Genomic DNA, 25301 nt, shown 5'->3' with positions numbered 1-25301 from the left:
CTGGAAGGAGGGATATCTTTTTGTACCTTGAAGGTACCTTGGGTACCTTTGTATGAGCGGCTAGCAAGATATACTACGCTTGGCCACTGGTGTACAGACCGTAGGGCTTTCAGATTGATTGTGATTGCCCATTGCTCTTTGAATGCCGGATTACAACTTAGGTACGCAAAAGAGACTAAGCTGAATATACACGTAATGCACTTTTTGATGAGAACATTGAGATAGTGCCTTATTAGGCACTAGTATGTTAATACGATGAGTTTACAGTATATACAGAAAAAGTATTGAGTATCTAAAGCAGCGAATACAATCATAACTTCTTGATGCGATTGTACCTTGTTGTATCTAACGATTCAAAAATAAATTTCATGATCTTACAGAACGCATTGGTCAAATATGAAACGTTCTGTAGGATAGCTCGAGACCATTCGTTTGTATGGTCGGACATGACTTCATGTATGTGCTCGTATCTATGTATGAACTAGTATATATAAATATATAATATACCTAGATCACATTAATCGATCGTCTATCGATTTGAAGCCACCCAAGACGATTGATTCGGTCGAAATCATTTTGATCGATGGTAACGTCACGGTAATTGTTTCTAATTTCTCTCGATTCAATTGATCAGATTAACGTCGATCGGTTTAAAGTGAATTTTCGGATCGGATCCCACGGGCAATGGGAGAGGATGCCATTCTCAGAGAATATTTGTATGGGCTCCTGGCATACCGACAAAAAGACTACACCTTCCGTCGCTGCATCTTATGTTCTACCGATTCGAGAAGCATGCCTAGCTCTAAGTAGCTCTTTGGACTGGAATTAAATGGCACTGTTCTAGAGGGCTATTAAGATCGTTAAGCTTCGAGGCAACCAATTACTTTGAGGTTTCGTTGGGAAAAAATTTCGAGGAACGTATTAATTAGCAGTAAGTCCGATTACTGTGGTGTATCAAAGTGAATGTTCATATATTCATGAAAAATGAACTTACAATGAATTTATTCAATTATAAAAAGGAATATTTTGTAAATTATATTTTTTGTCGATTTTTTAACATTGCGATAATCTCACAGCGATTAGATATTATTCCTAATAGAAATCTATATGCTTTAAAAATGATGATATCATTAAGGCATATTGAATTTAGTATACGTCAGTAATCAGCATTGCTATTCCAATGAATGGAGATACCAATAAATTCATATCAATCCCCCGTACTCGACACTCTGTTCCGTCAGCGAACCGATAGTCTCTGTCATTCTATTCTAAGCCGCAACGAAGATCAGAATATCATAACTTTCCGAATACTTCGAGCCATTGCTGAGTGATTGAATTCCGCGGGAGAAGCAGGACGAATTTGCAATTCAAAAATCGTCGATAGGTCCTGCGTGTAATTATCGTACCAGGCAGAAGAGACAGAAGGATCATCGTCCCGTATGTATATGTATACATATATAGTTATCAGTAGCGCCTAAACAGGTTTCCTACATTGGCAGGAGGCAGTGTGCAGTGACTTTGATGATGCAATTATTTCGGGTGACTCGTGCACAGATTCTATCACGTCCAGTATCTAACGCTATAAGCCATGATGCCCCATGATGATTCAGGGACAATTAATACCAAGTGCTCCGTACCGAAACTACAAGCCATAGGTCATACCTTTTAATAGCGAGGGATCTTACGCGTATAGTCGTTTAGTATGATATTCAGGTATCATTGAAAGTGGCTGTATTTTTTAGTTCCAATTGCCAAGTAGACCCCCCTTGCCATTTTGCACGACATTTCGATGCTTTGAAAAGACCAAGAAGAATAGCAGGTACGTTGCGACTACTTTTACTTTATTTTTTTTTTATTTATTTACCGCCTGTGAGTTTGTAACGAGCAATGCCGGTTGCGAATCACGTGCGAGTTATGTATTCAAATTTGCCGCTGGGTCCTTTTAGCAAATTCTCAAGGCGGTCGTACAGGACACTTTTAAGAAATGGTCACCACATCCTGCAAGTTGTCCTTTCTTCGGCGAATACCCACGCGTAGTGCCGTTATGTGGAAATGACCATATAAGACTACCTACGTACTGGACGAGTGTTTTGTTGATCGATTTCAAATTTTCATTAAATTCCTTCGAAACTGAAACTGATTTTAATCCAGCTTCCCTTCAAAATGACCATCTAAGCCGCTAATTCTCTTTAATCCTTCAATAAGAATACCTATAGTATCATCGCGGGTACAAGTCTACATGTGTCTATATCTATATTCCGATTGGCAAGATACGAATAATTAACTACGGCAGACGTGCAAAGCGTTTGTCGGTAACATCAAAGATCAGATAGCAAACAATTTCCCTCAGTCTACTAACCTGATGCATGCTAATCTAAAGCTCTGCTGCTTAATCGATAACCCGGGAACACAAAAGTGAACGGCGTTTAGCACATTTTACGATCGCGTAGGTCGGGCCAAAATTTTGTACATAGCAAAACCAAAAATACATATATATACACATACCCTTGATAATTCGTATAATAGACTTAAAAAATGATTTTGAATGAAGAAGTCCAAATTTCATTTGAATTGTAACATACTATACTAAAGTCGTCTCGCCTGTTCTCGGTGCGATCAAATAGATATTAAATTCAGAATCCATTTAAACTTTTCAACACAAATAGACTGTAGAGAACTCGAAGACGCCGCAGCGTTCCTCGCTCTAACCGAGTGGGCCGCTCTCCTCCTTGTAAATCGTGATTCCTACCGAAATCGTATAGTTAAGTATCTATTCACCTCGCCAAGTCTGAAACAATTTCAACATTTGAGACTAACCTGGAAAAGTGGAAGGACGTTCAGCTAGATATATACGAGACCGGATAGTATAGTCGGGGTATTAACTTATGGAACAGAAATAACAGAGCTCCCCCAGGAGCTAAAATAACCTACGAAATACAGTAGTACCTTGCGAGCCCTCTCCATGCTCTTCGTACTGTACCTACAGTATGTACTACACGATACACAGGTATATGCCTACATAGAACTATGTACCTACATAAATTCTTGCTCCCATCACTCTATATTGACAATACTCATGGCTACAATTTCTACTTAACCGTTTCTGTATATCCCTTAACTATTCTATCTGTCCTAGGTTAAATTTTTGTGTTGGGATTTTGTGAAAGAAAACGAGAAAAAAACAGTACCAACATCGCGTAATAGACAATCAAATGTACAGGGTGTAAAAATATTTAAAATTGATATATTGCCCATTGTTATAAAACACGTGCTATCGTACGGTTTATAACTACATATTGTACTATGCGTGTCGTATTTGAATCTAGAATGAAATTAGGCTGCAGCAATTAGAGGAAATGCAATCGGGAACCGACGTTGTACGAGTCGCGTACGGAATTCACGATTGCGACAAAAATACTTCACCCGACCAATTCCGTACCGGAAGTACGTATACGTACCATTGACTTTGAGTTTACTAGGGTTGGACTGAGAATCTTTTTCCTTTCGTACGGTTTAAGGATGTTGGGGAAAAAATAGAAAGACTTAGAAGAGGTATAGTTAGATGACAGATGAAAGTACCATGTCTTTAGGGATACTTGGGCATGTAGATGCCATTGAGGAAAACTTTGTTTCGTTAGTACAGTTGGCTGTACATAAAATCGCAGTCTGACACGTTTCGTTGCGGGCTGTAATATCTTCGAAACGAAATAATTTTATCGTCTCGCCACGAATAAATTCGTGATGCAAAAAGAACAAGGAAATTGCTGAGTGGAATAACGATTTCGTTTTGTACCATATTTGATTTCAATGATAAATGCTCCTTGTGGAATAACGATTGTTAGACGCGGTTTGTTCTGAGAATTGGACCTTGTTTGATGAGTTAATATTATCGATGGATAAACATATATAATAATTGGAATTTTAAATTCGACACTGTGACTTCGTGTGAATTTTAAGTTTGAAATTTATGTTGTACACTCTGGTATAGGTACTAGCAAAAATATGACATCTACATAGAGGTCTAGGGAATTAACATAAACCATTGTCCTGCCAACCTCATAGGTTGCAGGGTGGTACGAGAAAGCTTTTAACAATAACCCTTTATCCTCCACAGGTGGTGTACAGTTATAACAGTAAATCGAAGAAATAACTATCGTAATACAGTAAGCAGATCAGTGGTTAATGTAAAACAACGTACAGCTGTATTTTCATCATACAAAAATTGGATAGAATTTTTTCCTCTGTAACCAATTTATCGATGTGTGTAAGTAACAATGGTAAATTTGGATTTTTCAAAAATGACTTCCCTTGAGTAATAGTCGTATCCAAGCTCTACAAGGAATTAAAAAATTATCACACAGAAATAAATTCGAAATATAATTTCTCGGTAGAAAACACGAATTTTGAAATTCGTCAAAATCTCATTGAGCCACTCAGGCAAATATTGCTGCTCCGTAGTACGCGTACTACTATAGGATGATTTCTCGGACACAGCCCTATTTTGACAGATGACCCGGGCGGAAGAACACATGCTCGCCAACTTTCCGTTTCGAATCCCAAAAAGTCCACACGGAGCCAGTGACTTGACGTTAAGGCGTATTCTGTGTACCCATGTGCAACATGCTCCCAGTATTCGACTCTATAGTATGTGTTCTACGCGTTCAATTCTAAAGATTAAGCCGGATTTCGTTTCGCGCGAAAATTTCCAACCATAAATATTAATTTGTCTTCAACGCTAACCAGAATCATTTTTCTTATATTTTATTCCTATAATACAGTCACGCCTGTATTAGCAACTCTAGAATAATCATGCGAAATAAATGTAATTGATGAATGAAACTGTCAACTGACCACGTGTTCCTGACAGACATGATTCCCAATGGATGAGCTCCCGGTGCCGAAATCGTAACCTTTGATACTGAAGATAACCAGAGGCGCAACTCAGCACCGTCACCGACGGGAGTCGGACACTGACTGAACGGAACTCTGATTCTCTGAATCCAGGAGGCTGCTGCGCCCGGTCAGAGACCACGAGCCTGCGGCCTCCTGCTACTAACGCCGTGCTGATTACTTTTCTTACACCTTCAATGGCAAAGTTTGTCCACCGTACGTAGCCCGCAGGAATCGCGCTTGCAAACCCTAACGATCACTTTTTCATCTTTCATTTCACCCTACTCAACTATTCAGGGAAATTTGTGAACAATCCAGATTTATTCTGGCGGATCTCGTAGTGTGCCTGAAAGCCTGAACTCGTCGAAAGTTCCTAAATTTACTTCGGAGCTTCGAAGGATGGCAAATAAGAAGAAAAATAAAACTTGGAATTAAGTGAAAAAATTCTTCAGCGATTCCTCCTATGGATACATTCATTCACTAAATACGTATCTAATGTCTTAATGAAAAGCGGGAGCTTCTACTTATGGTAATGTATTACGTATCAAGTATGTATTCCTTTTAAAGAAATGCAATACGAGTATACACACGAAACGACAGTATGTGTCTATTCATAGTAGGAACTTAACGGTACACATGAATGGGACTATTTATATAAAAAAAAGCATAGACTCATGGCGAAACTGTGTACAAGAAGTCTAAGAAAGTAGCAGGTAATTAAGTCAGAGCCAGTAACGCATAAAGATCATAAGTAAGAAAAAAATCGATTCTTCACTTTTCAAATGCAGGTAATCAGACAAAATACGAAAACTAATTAAAAAACTTTTTTACAACGTTGAAAAAAAATTGCGATTTTGACGTTATCTTTTCTAATGTCTATAGACAAAAATGTCCACGTCCATTGGTTACTGTATAAAACATAATAGGAAACTATACAGGATAGATACCGATACGTCAAGATTTATTAGTGGATGATTTGACGGACCTGGTAAATCGATGGTGCATCTTGAATAGAGGTCTGTCCGCCTCGTGGAATATCCCTTGAAATTGGCCGTATCCCTCCTGAGACTATGATGAATTCTCAAAACTGTGAGAAGCGACTGTGTAAGCGACCATGAAGCGGTCGAAACGCGCGCGGCAACTCACGAGAAACTAACCGAAAGATGCAGGGAGCATGGGAAGAGAAGCGACCCCCGACGGACCGGGAAGAGTGGAGAGGAAAGTAGAAGAGAGACAGGAGAGAGAAAGAGGAGACCTCTGGTGGGGATTTCTTACTCATTCATAGCCCTACGCCCACGCAAACCATATACAACCACCTATATCACTTTTCTGTTACGAGGATTCAAGTATCAATTCTCTATCTTGGTAACCACTTTAACACGAAACATTCTGAAGCGTGCTCGCGTATCGTAGGTATAGATTTATATATTATATATTGGAGAAATATATTGACGAATGATAAATAGCAGACATCGAAGAATTTGAGCGAAGCTACTATCACAGTATTAATTAGCGACCTTCTTGTGGGATTGACGATTGTACGTTAATGCAATTGCAATTAATTAATGTCAGTAACACTCGACGTATAACATAACCTGAAATTCGCATGTACGATGTGTGCCTCTATTCGATTCTATCAAACTGGATATACCACGCCCCGTGATCCCGCCGTTTGATATAGCACTGACCACAATTGTTCTCACTATTAATTACCATATCATTTTGCTAATTACAGGCGCGGTGTGCTAACGCAGTTTTCGCCAAACGCACGTTCAAATGACGCGGGCGTTTCGATTCCGCATTGATTTCCGTGCTTTGGCTAATCCTATATTGAAATTTGCTTGTATCATCCCTCAAATACATTAATACCTTTTTGCATCGTTACATTATTGGCATTCGATATCAGAACTGATATTCAGAAAATTTCAACGTACGTTAATCAAATATGATCCTTATACTATATATATTATTCATAACGAGTGTACATAGTTAAATTACATTGCCGAGCCAATGTCTGATATTACATATTTAGTGTATATACTAAATTAGTTCTTCATCGATGGTTCAAATTTCCCATAAATCCTCAATTGATCCTTAAGATGTCTAAAAAGACTACTTCTGTCCCTTTAGACGTTTTAAGGACATTTCTTGGACATTACGTGTTGCCTGGGCTGTAACGGATACGCTTCTAATCCACGGCGCAGGCAATACAACCCGCAAGACTGCAAACTGGGGTTGCCTGGTATTAGGAGTGCACGTGCACCACGAAACATATTCCCTGGGGTTTAATTCATTTTGTGTAAACGAGAAATCCTCGGATTACTAGAAATAGCCTTGAGGCATATCAGGCATAATGAATCTTGATAGAATTGCGTGTGCACGTGTCTGCCAATTTTTAATTCCTGGTAGTTTCGTCTCTCTAACTAAAACTTCAACGCTACACCGTATCTGTACTTAGATTTCTACCCTGCGGAGAGCAAAGTTATTACTCGTATCGGTTTCTCGTATGGTTGTTATCTAATTTCCTTTGTTCGGTTTTTATTCATCGATACTCATTTCCAGTAAGAGCGACGATGTATTTCAGAAACATATAGCAGAGTATATCGAATCATGTGGTAAGCACGTATTTTGCATAGTACGGGGGTGGGCGTTAAAGGAAACGGCAAGTGACCTCGAAGCACTATTCTTATTTGGGACACCCGATAGATGATATCCGTGCTCCAGGATGCGAGCTGATAGAGACAGGCGCGTGCGACTCGACTCCATTCAGATATTGCTCATACGGAATTGTAATTCATGACATGATGTTTCAAGCGACGTACAAACATCAGATGATACTCGCTAATGAGATACTTGTCATTTATTCTTAACAGTATAATTTTACAAAAATAAATAAAAGCCAATGAATTTATTGCTGTGGCTCATAATTGTATTAACAAAAATTGCCAATCGAATGGATGGTCTACTTCACCGGAAGCACTGTGGGGAAAGGCCTTATCATTATCGTACGTTAATTTTAACTTTGTAATTAAGACCATACTTATACTAGCTCTTTGTGGTAATTGGGTCATGAGATATATTCACGTGTTATAAATAAATGAGATTCACCATAACACATGATAGATATGGGATTTATTCCGTTTATTAATATTATATTACTTCTTAATGTCCCATGCAAAGTAGGAAAACCGTAATTTGTGGTATCGTGATATGCAAATATTTTGTTTCATAGTTTAGTGGTATTAGGAGTGCACGTATTAGGAGTGAAATGATTATGAGTATATATATAAGTCATATATAATATAAGATTCATATATATAGTGAAAAGATTATTGCCCATATCATGAAATCACAAATATTATTAAAAAATTTATTTTTTTATTTTTTTTCATCGCGTCATACGTATTGCAGTTGTCATAATTTTCGATCAATTAACAATTCGCTATGACACGAAGCAAAAACGTAAGATTTTTCTCCCGCATCACAGCAACTTCAGGTGTCCTACTTTGAATGGGACTGTCGACTGAATATGCTGCCGATATTTAAGAATACGAAAAACACGTGAAACTTTTTTGTGGTTCGTTTATTATTTCCACGGTTGCTCTAATGTCACGGATAAGCATTATATCAACGATACTAATTTATTTGATTTTGTAATATATTTCCTAAAGAAGTATTGATTTCTATCTTAGTGGATTAATCGTAATTTTTTAAATAAATAACAATGGAATTTACTTATGACATCGACGAAGTTCCACCTGCGGATCTACCCAGTGTGGAGTATGATGTACGTCAAGCAAAAATGTTTCTTCAGAAACACAGTCCGGAGTCAGGAGACAGTCTGTAAGTATGCTGACATTATTTGACAATGACATTCGATGACAAACTACTTCCTCTTGCTACTCCTATTTCTATTCTCTTATAAGTTCCATATGGGACACGTGACTACGAAGAAGCTTACACGCGCCGCGTAAGATAATTTTTCAACATTTCATATCGAGACGTTATTCATTATTTTAGATACGATCATCTCACAGAAATCTTGAATAAGATACTTAACGAACGTCCTAATAATGCTGTGGATATTTTTGAGGAGTATAGTAGGAAGCTGAAAGAAGAGCGATATAAAAGTACAACAGATATTCTACGTGATTTTTACGTACCACCAGTTCAATATGAGGAAGCCAAAAAATTGATAGAATTGTTTAAGACGGTGATTGATTTATTAATTTTAATAATAATCATTAACACTTTCGCCATTGGTTTAACATTATTGTACACTTTTGTTATGGAAAAGTGTAATGTTAATGTTACACCGATGACGAGGTTGTCAATGAGTTTGTTGCCATGAGCATTATTCGCGATGCTAAAAAATATTACCCAGGCGCCACGGTGGCAGTGAACGTGTTAATAATGTCTATTGTATGTTATCAATGAGAAAACATGTGGGTGATTGGGAAAAATGACGCATGCATGTGTGATAAGTACTGCGTGGGTAGAATCATTGGAACTCTTGGATACGAATAATTTATGATTTCTTGGTAAAGATTCCGATATCGGAAGAGGAGAGGATGGAAGAAATCGAATTGGATGACGATAATAAGGAAGAGTCGAAGAGACCTAATATGATGGAGTTTTTGTTTTATTTCGAACAAGTGGACGTAGGTCTTCCACGTTCTGAATTGGTACTTTTAAATTTAAGCATTCGAAAGCTCATGGATACTAAACCAATTGAGAATGTTAGGTAAATTTATTTATTAATATTGATAAAGGAAACATCTAAATCTTATTTTCGTTGAGGGTACAAGGTATTATGCGAATTTCAGATTTTGGGGTAAAATTCTTGGCAATCCCAAAAATTATTATGTTGTCGAAGCTGAACTTCAAGGGGAAGAGCTCGGTCGTAGGTTGGAGGTAAATATATGAAATGGAAAATAAATTCTGAAATCGATTAAGACAACAATTATTATGACTAATCAAATAACGTTTATAGGAACTTGAGACTTTAGAACAATTGAAGTTGGAGAAAGATGCTGCAGAGTCCAAAGTAATAGATGATATTGCAGCAGATGAAAGTTTGGAAGAATTGGAAAAAGATCCTATGAAGGTGAACACCACAGATGTAAGTTTAACAGCTGACCCCGTCGAGGAGCAAAATTTCGAGAATCAGGGTCTGATTTTGAAATTACCGGAAATGCCCAAATCTTTATGGAAACAGCCACCGGAAGTGCCAGCAGAACAAATCGGCACTGGTATCAATAAGAAGGTAATATTATCCTAAACAGGAGTAACTTGTTCAGGTAATCATTCATATAATATTAATTGCCCATATTATTCTTTCATGGGGTGAAATAACTTTTTATGGGTATAATATGACTTTCATATCAGACTGATTAGTGCCGAAAATGCGTGAAGTACAAGAAATATGTTTCACCGTTTTTTTCTTATTCTCAATCTCTATTTTTTACTATTTATTTTTAAACTCAAGATAAGCTGCAATTTTCGTCACATTATTTATGTGCTAAAATATTCTGTGTTATGAGTATATTTTATGATAACGTTTTTCTTTACGTATTTACATATATTGAGACTTAATATTGGTTTCAGTATATATTTTAAAAACATGATTCATATATCTAACATAATTTAATGGACGTTCCGCTACGAACTGAGAAAAATAATATCATATGGGACTTTATCATACACGCTCGGATTGAAATATGTGAATCTATACATTTTATGACCTCCAAGTATTGTCGATTTTTAAAAAATAAAGATGGTAAAGGTAATTTACATCAATAAAAAATGTAATAAATTTGTTTTCTTGCGTTATCTAAAATTACGTTGTAAACTATGCAACTGTTTACTGAAATATTTTTTTATTGCGTATATTTTCGGCGCTGATCGTAAGTTATATTGTACCTATAAAAAGTATTTCATCTCGTAGTACCTAATATGGACAACTAGTATTGTGCGAATGTTCATGTCTCGAGACACTCTACTTGTTTACCAAGTTTCATACAAATTGGCGAAAAACATCTCGGGTTTGTTATTTGTCAGTATTACCACTTTATCGTACATTTAATAGATTGTGCGCTTGAAATTCAATAATAAAATATTATTATCTCTTTAGAAAATTAGAATATAGAAGTAAATTCTACGAATATCTTGAAAACATGTTACTTGATTTTCGCAGTATATTTTGAATATGTAAAAATAGCAGATGTCAGATCATTGCAAATATATACTCGGAATATATTTGAATGTTACTCGATCATACTACATATATTTGAGATATAGGACGAACATATTTTCAGTCTATAGTTTTACTATCTGGAATTTATCACGTTATTCAAAATACTATATGCAGGTTTACTTGGTCTGCAATTCTCCAGGGTTAGATGAATGGGTCGAATTGCCATCTGCTACGCCACAACAGATAGTTGTATCTCGACAGATCGTCCGCTATTGTACGGGAAATCTGGAGACTCCGGTATTTCATTAAAATATCAGCAAGCTGTGTGGCATGTTTGTCCAATCGTTATAGAACATCCGATTACGACAGATATTCACGTTTCCGCCTTTTCCCGGAACTGAGAAGAATTATCTGCGCGCTCAGATCGCGCGTATCGGAGCCGCAACGCTTGTTTCGCCAATTGGTTACTTCACGTTTGGCGGTGGCGAGGACGAAGAAGAGGAATTGATGGGGGAGGAGCAAGAGGAGGAACTGGGTAAATTATAGTTACCTCCTTTGACCCGTCAGTCCTGCACGGTTTAATCAGTTGTTCAATTTTCAAGTCGTTACGAAATTTAATAAGAACCTGTTGTATCCTTTGCTCTAGAAGTTTATTATACAGAGAAATAATCAAGGAGTAACGGAACGGTGCTTTAGTTATACCTTTTTGTTAATATACTTTTTAAATAAATTTACAGGTGCTAAAATATCGGTGAATTCACATTATGATCCACTACCAATAAAAGATCTAATAGATCCATCTATGACCAATTGGTGTCATCATTCACAATATATTCTTAAACAAGGACGTACGATTTGGTGGAATCCAGAGAAAACGGAAATTGCAGATGAGGTAAATAAGAAAAAGACTATAGAATGACTTTTGATTGGTTTAATGCTGCCTATTATTTAATTTAGGAAGCACTTGAGGAAGAGGAAGAGGAAGAAATAGAGGAAGAAGATCAAGATAAGCTGATTCCAGACAAGGAACAAGGACCCCCTTTGCTTACTCCACTATCAGAAGACGCATTCTTGGAAAGTATTCCACCGTGGACAGTAAGGCAATCGTCCCGAATTCAACCGGACATTGCAGTTGCAATTGTGCGATCAAATATTTGGCCAGGCGCCTATACCTTCGCTACCGGCAAGTACGTTGTTCTATGTTCAGGATACTGGATAGGTAGAGAATAAAGTAAAATGAAACTGGTTTTCATTATTAGAGAGTGAAGTGCTACCGTCCTGCGTAGTACAAAATAAAAATAAGGCGAAAGCCTGATTACAAATGTTACTCTGCTTCAAGTAATTACGAATAATCGTTCTTGCAGAAAATTCGCTAATGTATACATCGGTTGGGGTCACAAATGTACTGCTTACAATTATAGTCCGCCTATGATGCCTCTTGTAGAAGATCAGTACAAAATTGGCCCTGAAGTCATGGAAATTGCGGATCCTACTTTTGAAGAGGAAGAGGCATATCGTATTGCTCATCTGCCAATTCCTAAAGTTTCGTCCATAGGTACGATTGGCTAATGCTAGGCCATTATTTAAATATATTGGAGCATTTATTTGCATACCTTTCTTTATAGGGGAAGAGGAAGAAGAATCTGAAGAGGAAGACGATGAGGATGATGAGGATGATGAAGATGATTGACAAAACAGTTGAAATTGATGATGCAGATGAGTTGTTTCTCGATGTAAAAACTAATGTTTAATGACTTTCTATGACAAGATATTTCTCATACTATGTAATTTGTATTTATTTCTGCGGGTCATTTTGATCTAATCACTCTGTGTACAATTGTTGTCGGCGCCCATAGAATGATAATATTCTCGACATTCGTGTTGGGTAAGTAATATGTTAGTTTCTATAAAGTTCGTCACGGGGCGCTGCAGTAGCTGCTTTTATGTGAATTGGTCGTAGTTACACAGTTTTATTCACGTGTTTACGCTTATTCGATTTGTATTTCTAACCTTTCTTTAAAGTTATCTCTTTTGATGGAATTCTAAACGTGAAGTTACAAGAATGGAAGGCACAGAAATTGTAGAAGATGAGGGCATTTTAAGACCTATGAAGTGTGAACTTAATCATCTTACAATGCCGGACGGCTCGGCAATGTTTATGCAAGGTTTATGTTATACATTTGAAGAAGATTCTTTCTGTTATTTTATTTATCGTATGTTAGTTAACATATTAATTTTTTATACACACAGGTGATACTGCTGTAGTAGCTGGAATTTATGGACCCGTGGAAGCAAGAGTACAAAAAATGATGTACGATAAAGCTAGTATTGAAGTAGTATATACCCCCATTAAAGGACCACCGTGTGAGTATTGTATCTATAACAGTATTTTGATATAATAATATTGTAGTTCTTGAATTATGTAAGAGATATCATTTTTCTTGGAGTTTGAAAAAATCTGTTATATTGTTATTATTATAAGGCATTTAAGCAATCATAATATACTTTTCACAACAATGTCAATGACATGTGCATTGTATGCTACTTATCTAGAAGGTTGTTTGATACTTATTTTATTTTTTAAGGTGTCGATGATAGGATGAGAGAACAGATTATTAAAGAGACTTGTGAAGCTGCATTGATTGCAACTTTGCATCCTGGTACTGCCATTTGCATTAATGTTCAGGAATTACAAGATTCTGGCGGGGTATGTCCTGTATTTAAGACAATCTATTTTGTTTATTTATTTATTTGATTATATAATATGTCTAAGACAGAATCTACTTTCAGTTACTGGCATGCACTGTAAATGCTGCATGTTTAGCTCTTATTAACTCTGGTCTGTCAATGAAATTTATGATAGGAGCTGTAAATTGTATGATTGAAAAGGACTCGCAAAAACTAATACTTGATCCAGATACAACACAGATACAGGTACGTAAGAAACATTTAATATCAGGCAATTTAAATGTTGTGGGCTTAAAAGTAATTTCTATTGCAGGAGGCGAAAGCAACATTTACTTTCATCTTTGACAGTAGTAAGAAAGATCTTGTATCTTGTCAAACCACTGGCCGCTTTACAGAAAAAGAATTTTTGTATTCATTTGATAAATGTAAAGAAGCAAGTCAATGTGTTTTCCAATTTTTCAGAAGTATTGTCACGAAATATGCTACGCGAATTTAATTAAGAAATATAAGATTTTTTATTACAAACTGTATTGATATCTCTACATCCATATTCCGTGTTAAAGTCTGCTAAAATGAGATATGCTTTAACCGATTATGAACCAATAAGTTGATCTTTTTATTAATCCAAAGAGCATTTTTCAAAATATAGATAACCAAATTAATATTTTGATAGAAAATGATAATATAATTATATTACTTATTCAGGGTTTTTCGTGGCAAATGTACTAGCTGCAGTTGATCACAAATGGTGATTTCATCAATCAGACTGTGACACCATTAAAGAAATGAAAGTTAACGTCATAAATTATTAACATCATGATGTTGAGAATCTTTCATTTGTTTAACAAGGTCACACTGCCTCAATTAACAGAATCGTTCAATTTTCTGCAATTTCAGCTGGCGCGGTTGTAGTGAATAACCCTGTATATGGATTGCTAATCATTCATTATAATCTTACAGTCACTATTTGCAACAAACTGTAGCGAATGATCTTACTGTATCGCTGAGCGAACGTATCTTGTAACAGCTACATCTTAGCTACACAATTTCTATTGTTACATAGCAGCTACGTAAAAGTTATAAAAACGCAATAAACGTATTTGCTAGGTGTTCTACAAAAGCAACTTACCAATTGCCTTTGTTGACTTTACTTAACAAATGTTTTGTATAGTGTGTTGAAGATTTATTAATATTATACGAGATAATCCAAAAACAAAATATTACCTTTACCCACAGTCTGTACGTTTGAATCTCCACCTTGGGAGTATTTTCTTTCAGAAGATATTACGTGCAGTAGGTAATGTTCTTTGCCGATACAGAAGGAATCAGCTATCATAAGATCTTTTACAAAACTTTCTGTAAAAGACACTGCTACTCGCACTACTGTCCATGATTTCAAATCACAATTCTTTTTATCAGAAGAAGTTAAATTATCGCGTTGTGATACCTATGTCTTCCAATAATTCTCAACATAGAAACTGTAGTTCATAATCGACTTCTTAGATGGCGGTAAACTCTATCCATAAGGTGGTGCCATCTAACGTTCAAATTTACATCATCTCCATGGAATTGTAGATAAGTTTCACAGAATCACGGAAAATAACAACTGATCTTAATTTATATTGTACACTCAACGTTATTAACGCCTAGATTTACCGATTGGGTTTGTCCATTTAAATTACATGAATGGGACAGAGAGGAATATAGGTTTAGGAACCCAGACATTAATGACGCTGAGTGTACGTAAGGACAGGATTACATTGCCTTCACTAATCCTGACAAATATCTCATCCGTGCTGGATTGTCAAACCAAGTATGAAATAGTACTTATATTATAAAACGTTATTACCATACATAGAGCATAAGGTGTTACAGCCAACTGCATAGAGGTTAAGGAATTCTAGTTATTCTACACGCAGAAAAATGAAAGAAAAAAGGAAAATAATGTACATATGAAGGACGATTCCCAAGAGCTAGACTGCGAATCCAATTCCATGCTATCCTTTGTTTCCTCAATGGTCGGCCCTTCTGCAGAAGCAGAGACTCGCGGTGGCCATCGCTGGACGTCCATTAAATACAGAAATGAGACTTCCAAGCGCATCTCGAACGGGTCGGACCAGATCCGAGCTGGCCCAACCAAGCTGGGTCAGAGCGAGCCACGTTTAGCTGAGGTCGCCTGGGGCCCCAGACCATTAACAAGGAGCGGAGCAATTTATGGACGGGCTCGCTCATTTCCACTTTATTATTATTTTCTCATCTCATAGATGGTCTTCTTCATCGTTTTGTTCCTTTATCCTCGGAATTAATACCCACGACGAAGCGAAGCCACCGGCACCGCGACTCGCCGACGAGCTCCGGATGGAACTTTTAGGAGGGCAAAAAATCGCGCAAGACAAAATGTTATTGCTTCCTCTACCTTCATCTTATCTGCCTCTATAACAATCTATGCCAATGAGAATTCCGTCCAATTCTATTCACAACTCGTAATAACGCCATTTCGCCGTATTATTAAAATTTTACCTTATAACGATCATAATATGCGTTGACCACACGAGGATGACGTGAAAAAAACATAAAATTTCGTAGATTGAGAAAGATCCAAGTTCCATCGTGTTTCCTGTAAATTCGTGCGGCGTTCTCAGCCCGTAAATCTGGCGACGCAAGTTAATTTTAAGCACTCCTCGCTTCTAGATGTGACGACAACTTGAACTTTCATCCAGGCAATGAACGGCTGTCTGGGATGAGCTCTCCATTTTACGAGCGGGAGAAAAATAGAGGCGCCCACCGGTGCGAGCCCATTGGCGAGAGGGCAGTTGTTATATGAAATTAGCATGAACGATCAGACGAGGAAGGTAATCGCTTGGAGGGCACCAGGATTGGGCAGCTGGCACAAACACATTAGCAAACGCCACCAATCCACAACATCGACTCGATCCTATTCTCATTGGTCGAGACGCTTAACATAGCATCACGAGTTCTAAATATTTCACAGCCAAAACAAAATTCCATTATCACACGGAATATATTGAAAATTACGAGCATCCAACTATCACCGTGCGAACCCCAATGCTTGATCTCCTATATTATCTAGTAGCAACAGGCAGTCGAGTACCAATATGTCCGTTTGACATTCAGCAAAACTCGAAGTGACAGCCAACTTGTCCAACACGAGATCAGACAGCGTTCAGTAATACTCGTAGCTATGTTCACGACCAATGAAAGAGAGCCACAAATCTGAGTTGGACTTCACTATAGGATGATCGATTCCTGTCTCGAGTTTCGTACCTCCCGCGTCACAACTATAGCTTCCGGGAGGATCATAAATTTGGTTGTCAATCTGGAAGCGACGTGGGGCACGTTTCGTGCTCAACCTTGTGGAGGCATCCTCTGTCAGGAAATTAATGTCAGGAAGGTGCGTCTCGCACTGGGCATACAGCAAAAGGTAGACGAGTATGTTTACAGAGGAAACAAAAACTCTGTATACCGGTAAAATGATGACGTTACAGTTCCGTTGTCCGTCTGTCAGTTGAGCTTACGATCCATATCGGCCTCCGGAGTGGATAACCGGTCCCACCTGATCCGCTCTGTATTGAAGTGCAGATCAACGAGAGCCGTGAAGTGAAGAAAAAAAATGAGAGGTAGGAAAAGGTTGGAGGTTGGAGAACGAGATGGCGGCCCGTCGGCTGGATCAAACGGCGGAGTCGAATCTGGATGCTTCCGACAAGGGGTCCACGAGTAAACGCAATGCGAACGCTTTGATGAACGAAGGGAGAACCCTGTGGTGTTAGGACGATCCGATCACCGAGGAAGATTGATGGTTTCTTAATAACCGAGAAAAACCGGCAAAACGATCACCTCCTACAAGCCACCGGGTGGCCACCAATGCGTATTATAGCTGCGACATGATTTTCTCGAGTTCTCAAGCGACCAATCACAGTTCGCTTCTTTTAATCCTCTTAACGTCTCGCGCGAGCGATTCTATTGGTATTTATGGACGAACCTTGACGTTCCCAATGAGATTGTAACTGTAAGATGTCTGTGAGAATTTTTATACTTTGATTTTTTAACGAAGATCTTTCGTTGATCTGTTTGATTAAGATGTTTTTTTATTATAGCAATTTTGAGCGGATGAATATTTGATGCCAAACTCAATATGTTTTTTCATTTTATTTAGTTGCATTATGAAATATTAACTATTTCGAATTATAAGTTTAACCCGAGACGCGTGTAGTTGAGTATCGCGGCAGTAGCATCCTCTACGAGGGAAGCAGCAGAAGGAGCAAGGTCAGTTTGGTTCTTGTCACATTCTTGTCAATGGGGACAGCGTGCCACGTCAATCTCTTCTTCGCTGGTTTGTCTCCTGCGCCGCCTTCGAATGATTCTCCGACCATGAAACCATCCGACGGATGGATGGACGGACAGTCCGACAAGTTCTCGATGCGTCAAAGAGAAATATAACCGCCCCTGACGCAGCCGAACTGCCTCATTAGCTTCCGCTTATTCGTAAAACTATAAAGCGATCTATAGACACCACTGATCTTCCGTCAAAGCTCCTCAATCAGCTTTCATCTACGTCTTATCGAAAATTTGTCAGTCATTTTTTTCAAAAGGAAGCAATTACTCTGCATAGTACCAAAAGCGATAAACTAACCCGTAACACTAGATATACGAAATCCGTAAATTTGACGAATTTCAAATTTCATATTTAATCCTTAAACTCTACACAGATGCCAATTACGAATTCGCAGCAGTCAGTATGTAATTTAAAGGTGCGCGACCAGGGTGTGGAATTTAAAAATTAGAGTTACAGAAAACATAATTATTTTTTAGCAATTTACATTGACTTTGATAATCAATCTCTGTAAATCTAAAAAATGTCCAATCCTCCTGGCCATAGACAATTCTTACTAATCAAAAAAATTTCCAGCTAATGTACTCCACTCGACGTGAAGTTACCATCAGATCTGAAGTCAATGGCGAAAAGTTGTAAGATTCGTAATCTTGTTTGCAGAACTCGAAACTGGTGGGTGCCATTCAAAGACAATGCGCCACTGAGAAGGGCTACCAAAAATACAGCGCAATGTGGCCAATTCATCCCAAGGGGTCAGACCATCGATCAATCTTAAGGTAGCTCGGAAGAGCACGAGGCGAAGATACGTAGCTGCGGACGCGAAGGACATTAATTGACACGGGCAAGGAACGAGCAGGACAAAGCAGAGGAGGATCGCAGATCAGACTCCGAAAGAAGATGCAAGACGGATGCGAAACCAGAGGCGGAGCTCGACTTTGTGTCCGTCGTTCGCCGCTCCCGCCGCTCTCGTCGCATTGGTCCTAACTCCTTGCCGAGCGTCTTCGAGCGTCTGCAAGCGTCTTCCGTCACCCACGTCGTCGATTGTTTCGCTTCGCTCCCGCGCTTGTTCGCTCCAGGATTTATGCCCAAGCCAGTTGAGACGTTTGCATGAGATTGAATACGATATAAAGGCTACTATGCCACGCATCTCGAAGACAAACGGATGACTCGGTGCTTGGGTCTGGCAGTGGTACTGGGATGCTAACGATAAGCCGAGGATTAAAACCAGGATTGGGTCGACCGTCCTGCGTGCACCGTGTCCTTAAAGAATTACATCTTTGATCGATGTTATACCAAGTGATGTTGGGTTGTTAGGAAAAATTTTTCGTTAGAGATTCTATCGCCTTCTTGGGATGCTGACTAGGATCGGTTGTGAAACGCGCTTGTATTGCCTCGGGGGACTTGCCGTCTCTTGGGACTGTAAGAACCGACGAAATAACACGTTCCCTTTTAATTTCAGTTTACTACTGTTAAATTGCTCGGCAATAATAATCGTGCAAGTATTCCCGCGTTTCTTAATAATAGTGATTCGTCCGTCGGCCCGCGGCTTCGACCATTCAGTCAGTTGCGATTTACGGGTCGCTGATCTTTTTTCTACTTTTAATTTGATCTCGGAGTAATATCCGATTACGCTATACATATTCGTAGATTATAAACTGCAAATTCGCTTGTCAAATTATTTAAAGTTTTATCAATAGAGATTTTCTGTCAATTAAAAATTTCCTCGGACTGATTTAAGCGGAGGGATCGAATTTTAAAAGTTAATACCTAGCTAAAGAAGTTTTAATTTTTCTAAGAGCTCACCACGGCGAATCCCGTCATCGCCAATCAATATGCTAACGAGCCAATCTCAAGGAAATAAAAGGAAGTAAGATAAAAAATATTCTGGATCAGCAATCTGCCGAGTCGTATAGACGGCAGCCCGAGGGATCTTCCTTTGGGTCTGTCCTTTGAATGTGCGCCGGCCAATTAAAATAATTAGCGACGAAACGAAGGAGAGCGGGTCTCCGCGCGACTAGATACAGATAAAGAGAACTCTCGTGTTATTAACGACAGGTCTGATTTAATAACCACAGTTATAGAATAACTAGACTTTGCGAATGGCGCAAGTGATATCTTTAAAAATTCTGAAATATCAGTTTAATAACGACTCAGTGTAAAGCCGGTTGCACACTACAAAGTGATACCTTACACGATGACTATGATAAGCGATCATCCCAAGATAATTTACCTACTCCTGCTACCCGTCATAGAGAAGCGATCGAGCACGAATGCCAAAGCAAATGGATGTCATAGAAGAAACGAATGAAACAAAACAATATTGAAATATCGATTTCTAGTACACGCGAGCGAAAGTTCCAAACGCATCTTGAAGTTATTAAGACCGAACGTCGATTCGAGTGAAAAAGCAAGTTTCTTTGTGTGAAACAAAACCGAGGCTAAATCCGATAAGGAGGCTACGAGAATAGACTCACCGGACTTCGTTACGTGCACATATGGCTTATCATCGAGTAAAGAAACTCCTTGAAACGATGCCTGAAAATCCTGGATGTTACTCTTCTTGAAAGATGGCTGCCCTGTCTCGTAAATTTCTGTCCTCGCGAGGCTCGACTATTACTATGTACTTTCCATGAAGCGAATGTCTACAGGCAAGACTGGCACTGCCAGCCACCGTTAGCCGATTCTGATGTAATAAATAAGTATAGATACGATGATCTGAGAATTGTATGCTTATACTTTAAAGAAATCTAACAATAATTCCACGCACGTACATATAGTACACCACGTATATACTCTCTACGGTAGTCTTACTGTATTCCAGTGTTTATTTTTTACGTCAAAGTAGTTTAGCACGAGCAATGACTCTCGGGCATCTAAACACGACGGAATCGCAAGCTGAACGCAGTTGACAGCTAAACCAAGAGAGAAGCCGGCCGTTGTGGTTTGTTTGCCGAACGCTAAACATTGTCCCGTTGAGGAACTGCCGCTTCGTGAAACCTGACTCGCGTTCGGAACGGTCGGCGTTTCATTTATTCAAAGTAAGTTATTGCGATCGCCGCCGCCACTATATTACGAAGCGGACTCACGGACTGAGTTAAGCTCGCTCTGATTTCCAGGTAAGATATTCATCTAATTCCCCGATTAGTTGCCGCAGACCGAATGGCCAATGCGTTCCCTAACTTTTCAGCTGCTTAGACAGCGACCACTAACTTCCCGACGACCAGCTCGTCCGTTATCGTGACTGTATGCGAGTGTAGCTTTGTCTCGTTCTAAGATGGCGACTACTGTGCCATTCGACAATCCTTCAAGGAAATACCTCCTATGTCTATTATACACGTTCGTTCCCTCAAATAGAGATACGTATAGAAACTGAGGACAGAGACGTGTCACCAGGAAGATCCTCCGTGGTAGGAGAAGCGTCTGTCACCAGGAAGTGCATCCAAGAGAAATCTTTCGATAAGACAGAACTTTAGTGGCAATATGCGACTTTAGTGGCTCGTGCGGTTTCTAGTGGCACGTAAAGCCCTTCATAATTTTCGGCCGGCTTACAATAACTGTTACTCTCGACACGTTCTCGTGCAAAGCAGTCGAGTCGCAATATGGCTGAGGGAAATGTGGCGGCGGAATGTTGGAATTCGTCGTTTGGACATTCCGTACTTCCCTACACATTGAAAGGAGCTTAGCATGGTTTCCGGGCGATGAGTGTTATTGAAATGGTTTGGTACTGTTATGCCGAAGCGGTAGCTATGCGTAATAGAAATCTGACTCGGGGCTGGTATTGAGACTAAAAAATTCATTTGGAGACTCGTTCTTGGGAATCGGCAATTTCGTTATTTTTATTATACAGCAAACCCATGTCAAACGCGTTTTCCTTATGGGCGAAACTCGTGGAAGGAATGCCGGTCGATATCCATATCCATATTCAGCGAGGAAACAAGAACACTGTAGATTTTTGTATTCAAGATCGTGACGATCGTCCATCAGTGATCGAGGGTATGAGATCGGATGGTCGGTAAGACTCGAGAGGGTCAGCTTTTAAAAACTGGTCGCGATTCCACGTTCCGCATGAAGGCAGACAGTTTGCAGCACGGGCTGTTTTTTTTTTCTCGTGCGACGTGTGCGATCTCTACGAAAATGAAGTTATAAATGTTAAGTTGGATTATGAAAAAAGTTGTTTGGAATACAATTTTATGCGTCTCTTTAACATTTTATTGACCATTGGATGCATATAGAATGATTATAAGAAGACGTATACAGCTTCCATAACAACGCGTGGAATTGAAATATCTTCGTTGTAGGTGGTGTCTTGTGAATCTACGTACTAAAATATACATATATTTTGATGTTGGAGGTTTTTAGTGGTTGACGCACCGTGCGAATCGCACTGAGTTTAAAGATTGATATAACACGTTAGAAGAATAAATGCATGTCAGGGTGTAATATCAGGCGCGATACGTGTCAGGGAAAAAAATTCATGGCTCCACGAAGTCGAATCGTTTTAGAATATAAATCTTATTTTTTTACGGCCTACTTTCCGGACACTCGTGTATTTATTGCTGCTTGTTTCAAAGGCGAAATATTTTTTAAATCTAGGAGAGACACGAGGTCCGCGACTCAGATGCTAGCAGGGGGTTGTAAGTGATGTCAGTGACACGTGTATTTCTTAACACGCAATATTATAGTTTTTTTTTTCTTATTCGTTATATATGGACCACGTCTACTATAATTTCTTTATCAAAATTTATTGATCGATTCTCCAATAGATATAAGAAATCGACTATCATCGTATACACATGTAAGTCGACGAATTTTTTTTAGAAAAACACAATATAATTTCTGCAAAGTAAAATATCAGTTGCGTAAAATGAAAAAAGTGAAAACTTATTCGACCGCGTAAACAGGTACATGTAACACTGCCTTTAATATTTAATGTACAGAGATCGAAAATATGTGTTCTGCTCTACGGGAGCGCGCACACGTTACCTTACAATGTTTCCGTGACTGGACGAAAAGTTATCCGGGACCTCCCATGGATAACTATAGCGTTCCAGACTGTAACCTTCTTATGATTTACCGTGTGGCACCTGAATTTTAATCATTACGTACTGAAACGTGTGTAAAACCTACTGTCCATTAATTCAAGCAATACCTTCGAAAATAAACAAGAAAAGATTTCAGGCAGTGAAAAAAAATTATTGAACGACCGCAAACTTGTTTAACTAAAGTGTGAAACAAGTATAGAGATTTAGAGCAATAAATCATTTCTACAAAAATTGGCCAGTTCAATTATAGATCAGAGAAAATGAACGTTCGTGACGTAGCGCGTGGGACTTTTAGGTAAAGGTAGTAGTGGGACCCAGCTGGGACGGTAATGAAGCTTACCTGGGCGTGGGGAGGAAGTTAGTTAGGCTAAGATGGCGATCATGAGGTTTTCGTACAGCGCCGGATGAGAACGGTAAGGCGAGGTAAGGAACGAAACGAAATGAAACGTTGGGCTAAGCGGCGAGGTGGTAGTTTATATTGATCACACGGCGAGTCACGCAATGGCTGGGTGGGGTCTTGTGGAAAACAGCCACTCTTTGCAACCACACCGTTACGGTACATCGGTGCTTTACCCACCACTATAACCTTCTTCTATATTTACACGCTTCATACGCGTGGTGACATATAAGCATAGGTATAACACTGATTATTGCTGCTTGCTTGATATTTGCTATCGACTTTTTTTTTAAATTATAAATACGTCCAACGAGGATAAATCTCATTAGAAAAGTTCAACATAAAACAAATTGATGTATGTAGTTCATATATTTTTCAATGTAATCTTATATACATTAAATCTCAGATATATTGTAAAATGGTTATCAACACGTGGTATGGAAAGACGAATGACGTGCGGTGCCGTAATAAAGTAGAAATAGTATAAAAGGTGTTAATTTAAAGTCACGCCTTTTCATTGAGAAAATCTATTCTTCGATGAATATGCAACAGTTATAAACTATAGATTCATTAAGTCGCCGTCAGTTACAGACTCGACTGTACGTACCTTGAACTTACACTGGATCGTTGGAGACTTGATCATTAAGAGAACACGGATAATCCCTGATGCTATAAGGTCAACGAGAGAGAATTAAAAAAAAAGAGAAAAAGGAGAAAAGAGTCTTAAAAGTAGAACGATACTACCTATCTTCCGGTCGCCGATGACTATAAGATGGCGCGGCCGAGCAAAAGCGGTGCCACGAGTGTAAGTAACGAGTTCAGAATTTCATTAGCGGAGGGCGGCGAGATTATTTTAAAGAGATACGGAATTACCTGATTAGGAGGGAAAAAGTCATTAACTCGGGCGAAACTAATTAACGCTAGGCTCGAGAGAAGGCCTTCGTTTTCTCGTGGCGAGCGGGACGCGCCCTTCGACTTCGTCTTCATTCTCCTTGGTTCTTGTACCGCGATGGAATAAGGGCTGGGCAGACTGAGGATAAGGTGGGAAGTGTAAACAATAACAGTCAGATGGGGTTGAGCCGAGCTAATCTTGTTACGGTTATGAATCGCTACGCTCAGGATAATGCTATCTACTTACGCGCAGCAACTCGGTTAATTTTATACGAGGCTCGCGCAGATAGCGCTGCAAAGTATTACCGTTTATTAACGCACGGTAGGTACAGTGGAGAGCAAGGAGTGACGTAGCCGGGTGCGTGTATTCAAGTTTGGTAAACCGCCTCTAATCACCAGTTTTGCAACATACTGGTCTTATCGAAATTTATCAAGATTTTTATTTATTCTTTTATCACATATATTCAGCGCCCACGCACGAGCAACATGGTCGTGCACTTGGTTGTCGTTATATGTATATACATAGATGTACACACTGTACCTTGTAACCTCATCAAAAACTGCACCTATAAACTTCCTTGTTGAAGGAATAAAGCTCAAGGGGAGTATACGTAAGAGCCGAGACTTCTCACCACAGATCATCCACCGCCCGATGGGGGTAGCCTTCGTTATGCGAAAAATTTTAAGGTTTCACGTAAAGCCGCAGCCCCAAAGCCCGCGACAAAAATCCCTGGACTTATGACGCCGGCGACAACATTTTAGCGTGCAGGCATGCAAGTCGTTTTGGCTTTGCTCCCCTGTGGATATTTCCTATATAGTTCGCCCCCCCCCCCACCCCCCCGATCC

At 39.0% G+C, this 25301-nt stretch overlaps 3 protein-coding genes across 9 annotated transcripts in view; 2 read left to right on the top strand and 1 right to left on the bottom strand.

Annotated features, from left to right (window-relative positions):
* LOC107264928 (papilin) overlaps positions 1-6033 on the bottom strand; it is a 73635-nt gene extending 67602 nt beyond the window's left edge. For 6 of the 7 annotated variants that reach the window (XM_015733734.2, XM_015733741.2, XM_015733739.2 and 3 more), the window contains exon 1: positions 5876-6033. In XM_015733734.2, the coding sequence (XP_015589220.1) occupies positions 5876-5895 (20 nt within the window). In that variant the 5' untranslated portion in view covers positions 5896-6033. Of the gene's footprint in view, positions 1-4851; positions 4962-5875 lie in introns of those variants that run through there. The other variant, XM_015733735.2, reaches the window with a different exon arrangement.
* Positions 6034-8510: 2477 nt separating this feature from the next.
* Positions 8511-12776, top strand: LOC107264890 (radial spoke head protein 6 homolog A). Its single transcript, XM_015733670.2, has 11 exons — positions 8511-8733; positions 8911-9103; positions 9438-9634; positions 9717-9804; positions 9884-10156; positions 11261-11383; positions 11456-11621; positions 11824-11978; positions 12044-12273; positions 12451-12641; positions 12712-12776. Exons 1-11 carry the CDS (start codon positions 8615-8617, stop codon positions 12774-12776), a joined length of 1800 nt encoding a protein of 599 aa, XP_015589156.1. The 5' UTR covers positions 8511-8614.
* A 261-nt stretch (positions 12777-13037) lies between these two features.
* LOC107264898 (exosome complex component RRP46) lies at positions 13038-14299 on the top strand. The gene is made up of 5 exons (XM_015733678.2): positions 13038-13251; positions 13337-13450; positions 13672-13793; positions 13877-14020; positions 14088-14299. Exons 1-5 carry the CDS (start codon positions 13149-13151, stop codon positions 14268-14270), a joined length of 666 nt encoding a protein of 221 aa, XP_015589164.1. The 5' UTR covers positions 13038-13148; the 3' UTR covers positions 14271-14299.
* Positions 14300-25301: the final 11002 nt, after the last annotated feature.

Source organism: Cephus cinctus, unplaced genomic scaffold (assembly GCF_000341935.2).
Source record: "Cephus cinctus unplaced genomic scaffold, Ccin1 Ccin1_scaffold0204, whole genome shotgun sequence".
Classification (NCBI taxonomy): domain Eukaryota; kingdom Metazoa; phylum Arthropoda; class Insecta; order Hymenoptera; family Cephidae; genus Cephus; species Cephus cinctus.
The sequence above is the reverse complement of the archived record's forward strand: the minus strand, read 5'-3'. Positions and strand labels throughout refer to the sequence as shown.

Coding starts and splice junctions, on each gene's coding strand:
- LOC107264890 (XM_015733670.2), top strand. CDS start 8,615: ATGGAATTTACTTATGACATCGACGAAGTTCCACCTGCGGATCTACCC. Junction 9,635..9,716: donor AAACCAATTGAGAATGTTAG/GTAAATTTATTT, acceptor TGCGAATTTCAG/ATTTTGGGGTAAAATTCTTG. Junction 11,384..11,455: donor CGGGAAATCTGGAGACTCCG/GTATTTCATTAA, acceptor CGATTACGACAG/ATATTCACGTTTCCGCCTTT.
- LOC107264898 (XM_015733678.2), top strand. CDS start 13,149: ATGGAAGGCACAGAAATTGTAGAAGATGAGGGCATTTTAAGACCTATG. Junction 13,794..13,876: donor AATTACAAGATTCTGGCGGG/GTATGTCCTGTA, acceptor ATCTACTTTCAG/TTACTGGCATGCACTGTAAA. Junction 14,021..14,087: donor CAGATACAACACAGATACAG/GTACGTAAGAAA, acceptor TTTCTATTGCAG/GAGGCGAAAGCAACATTTAC.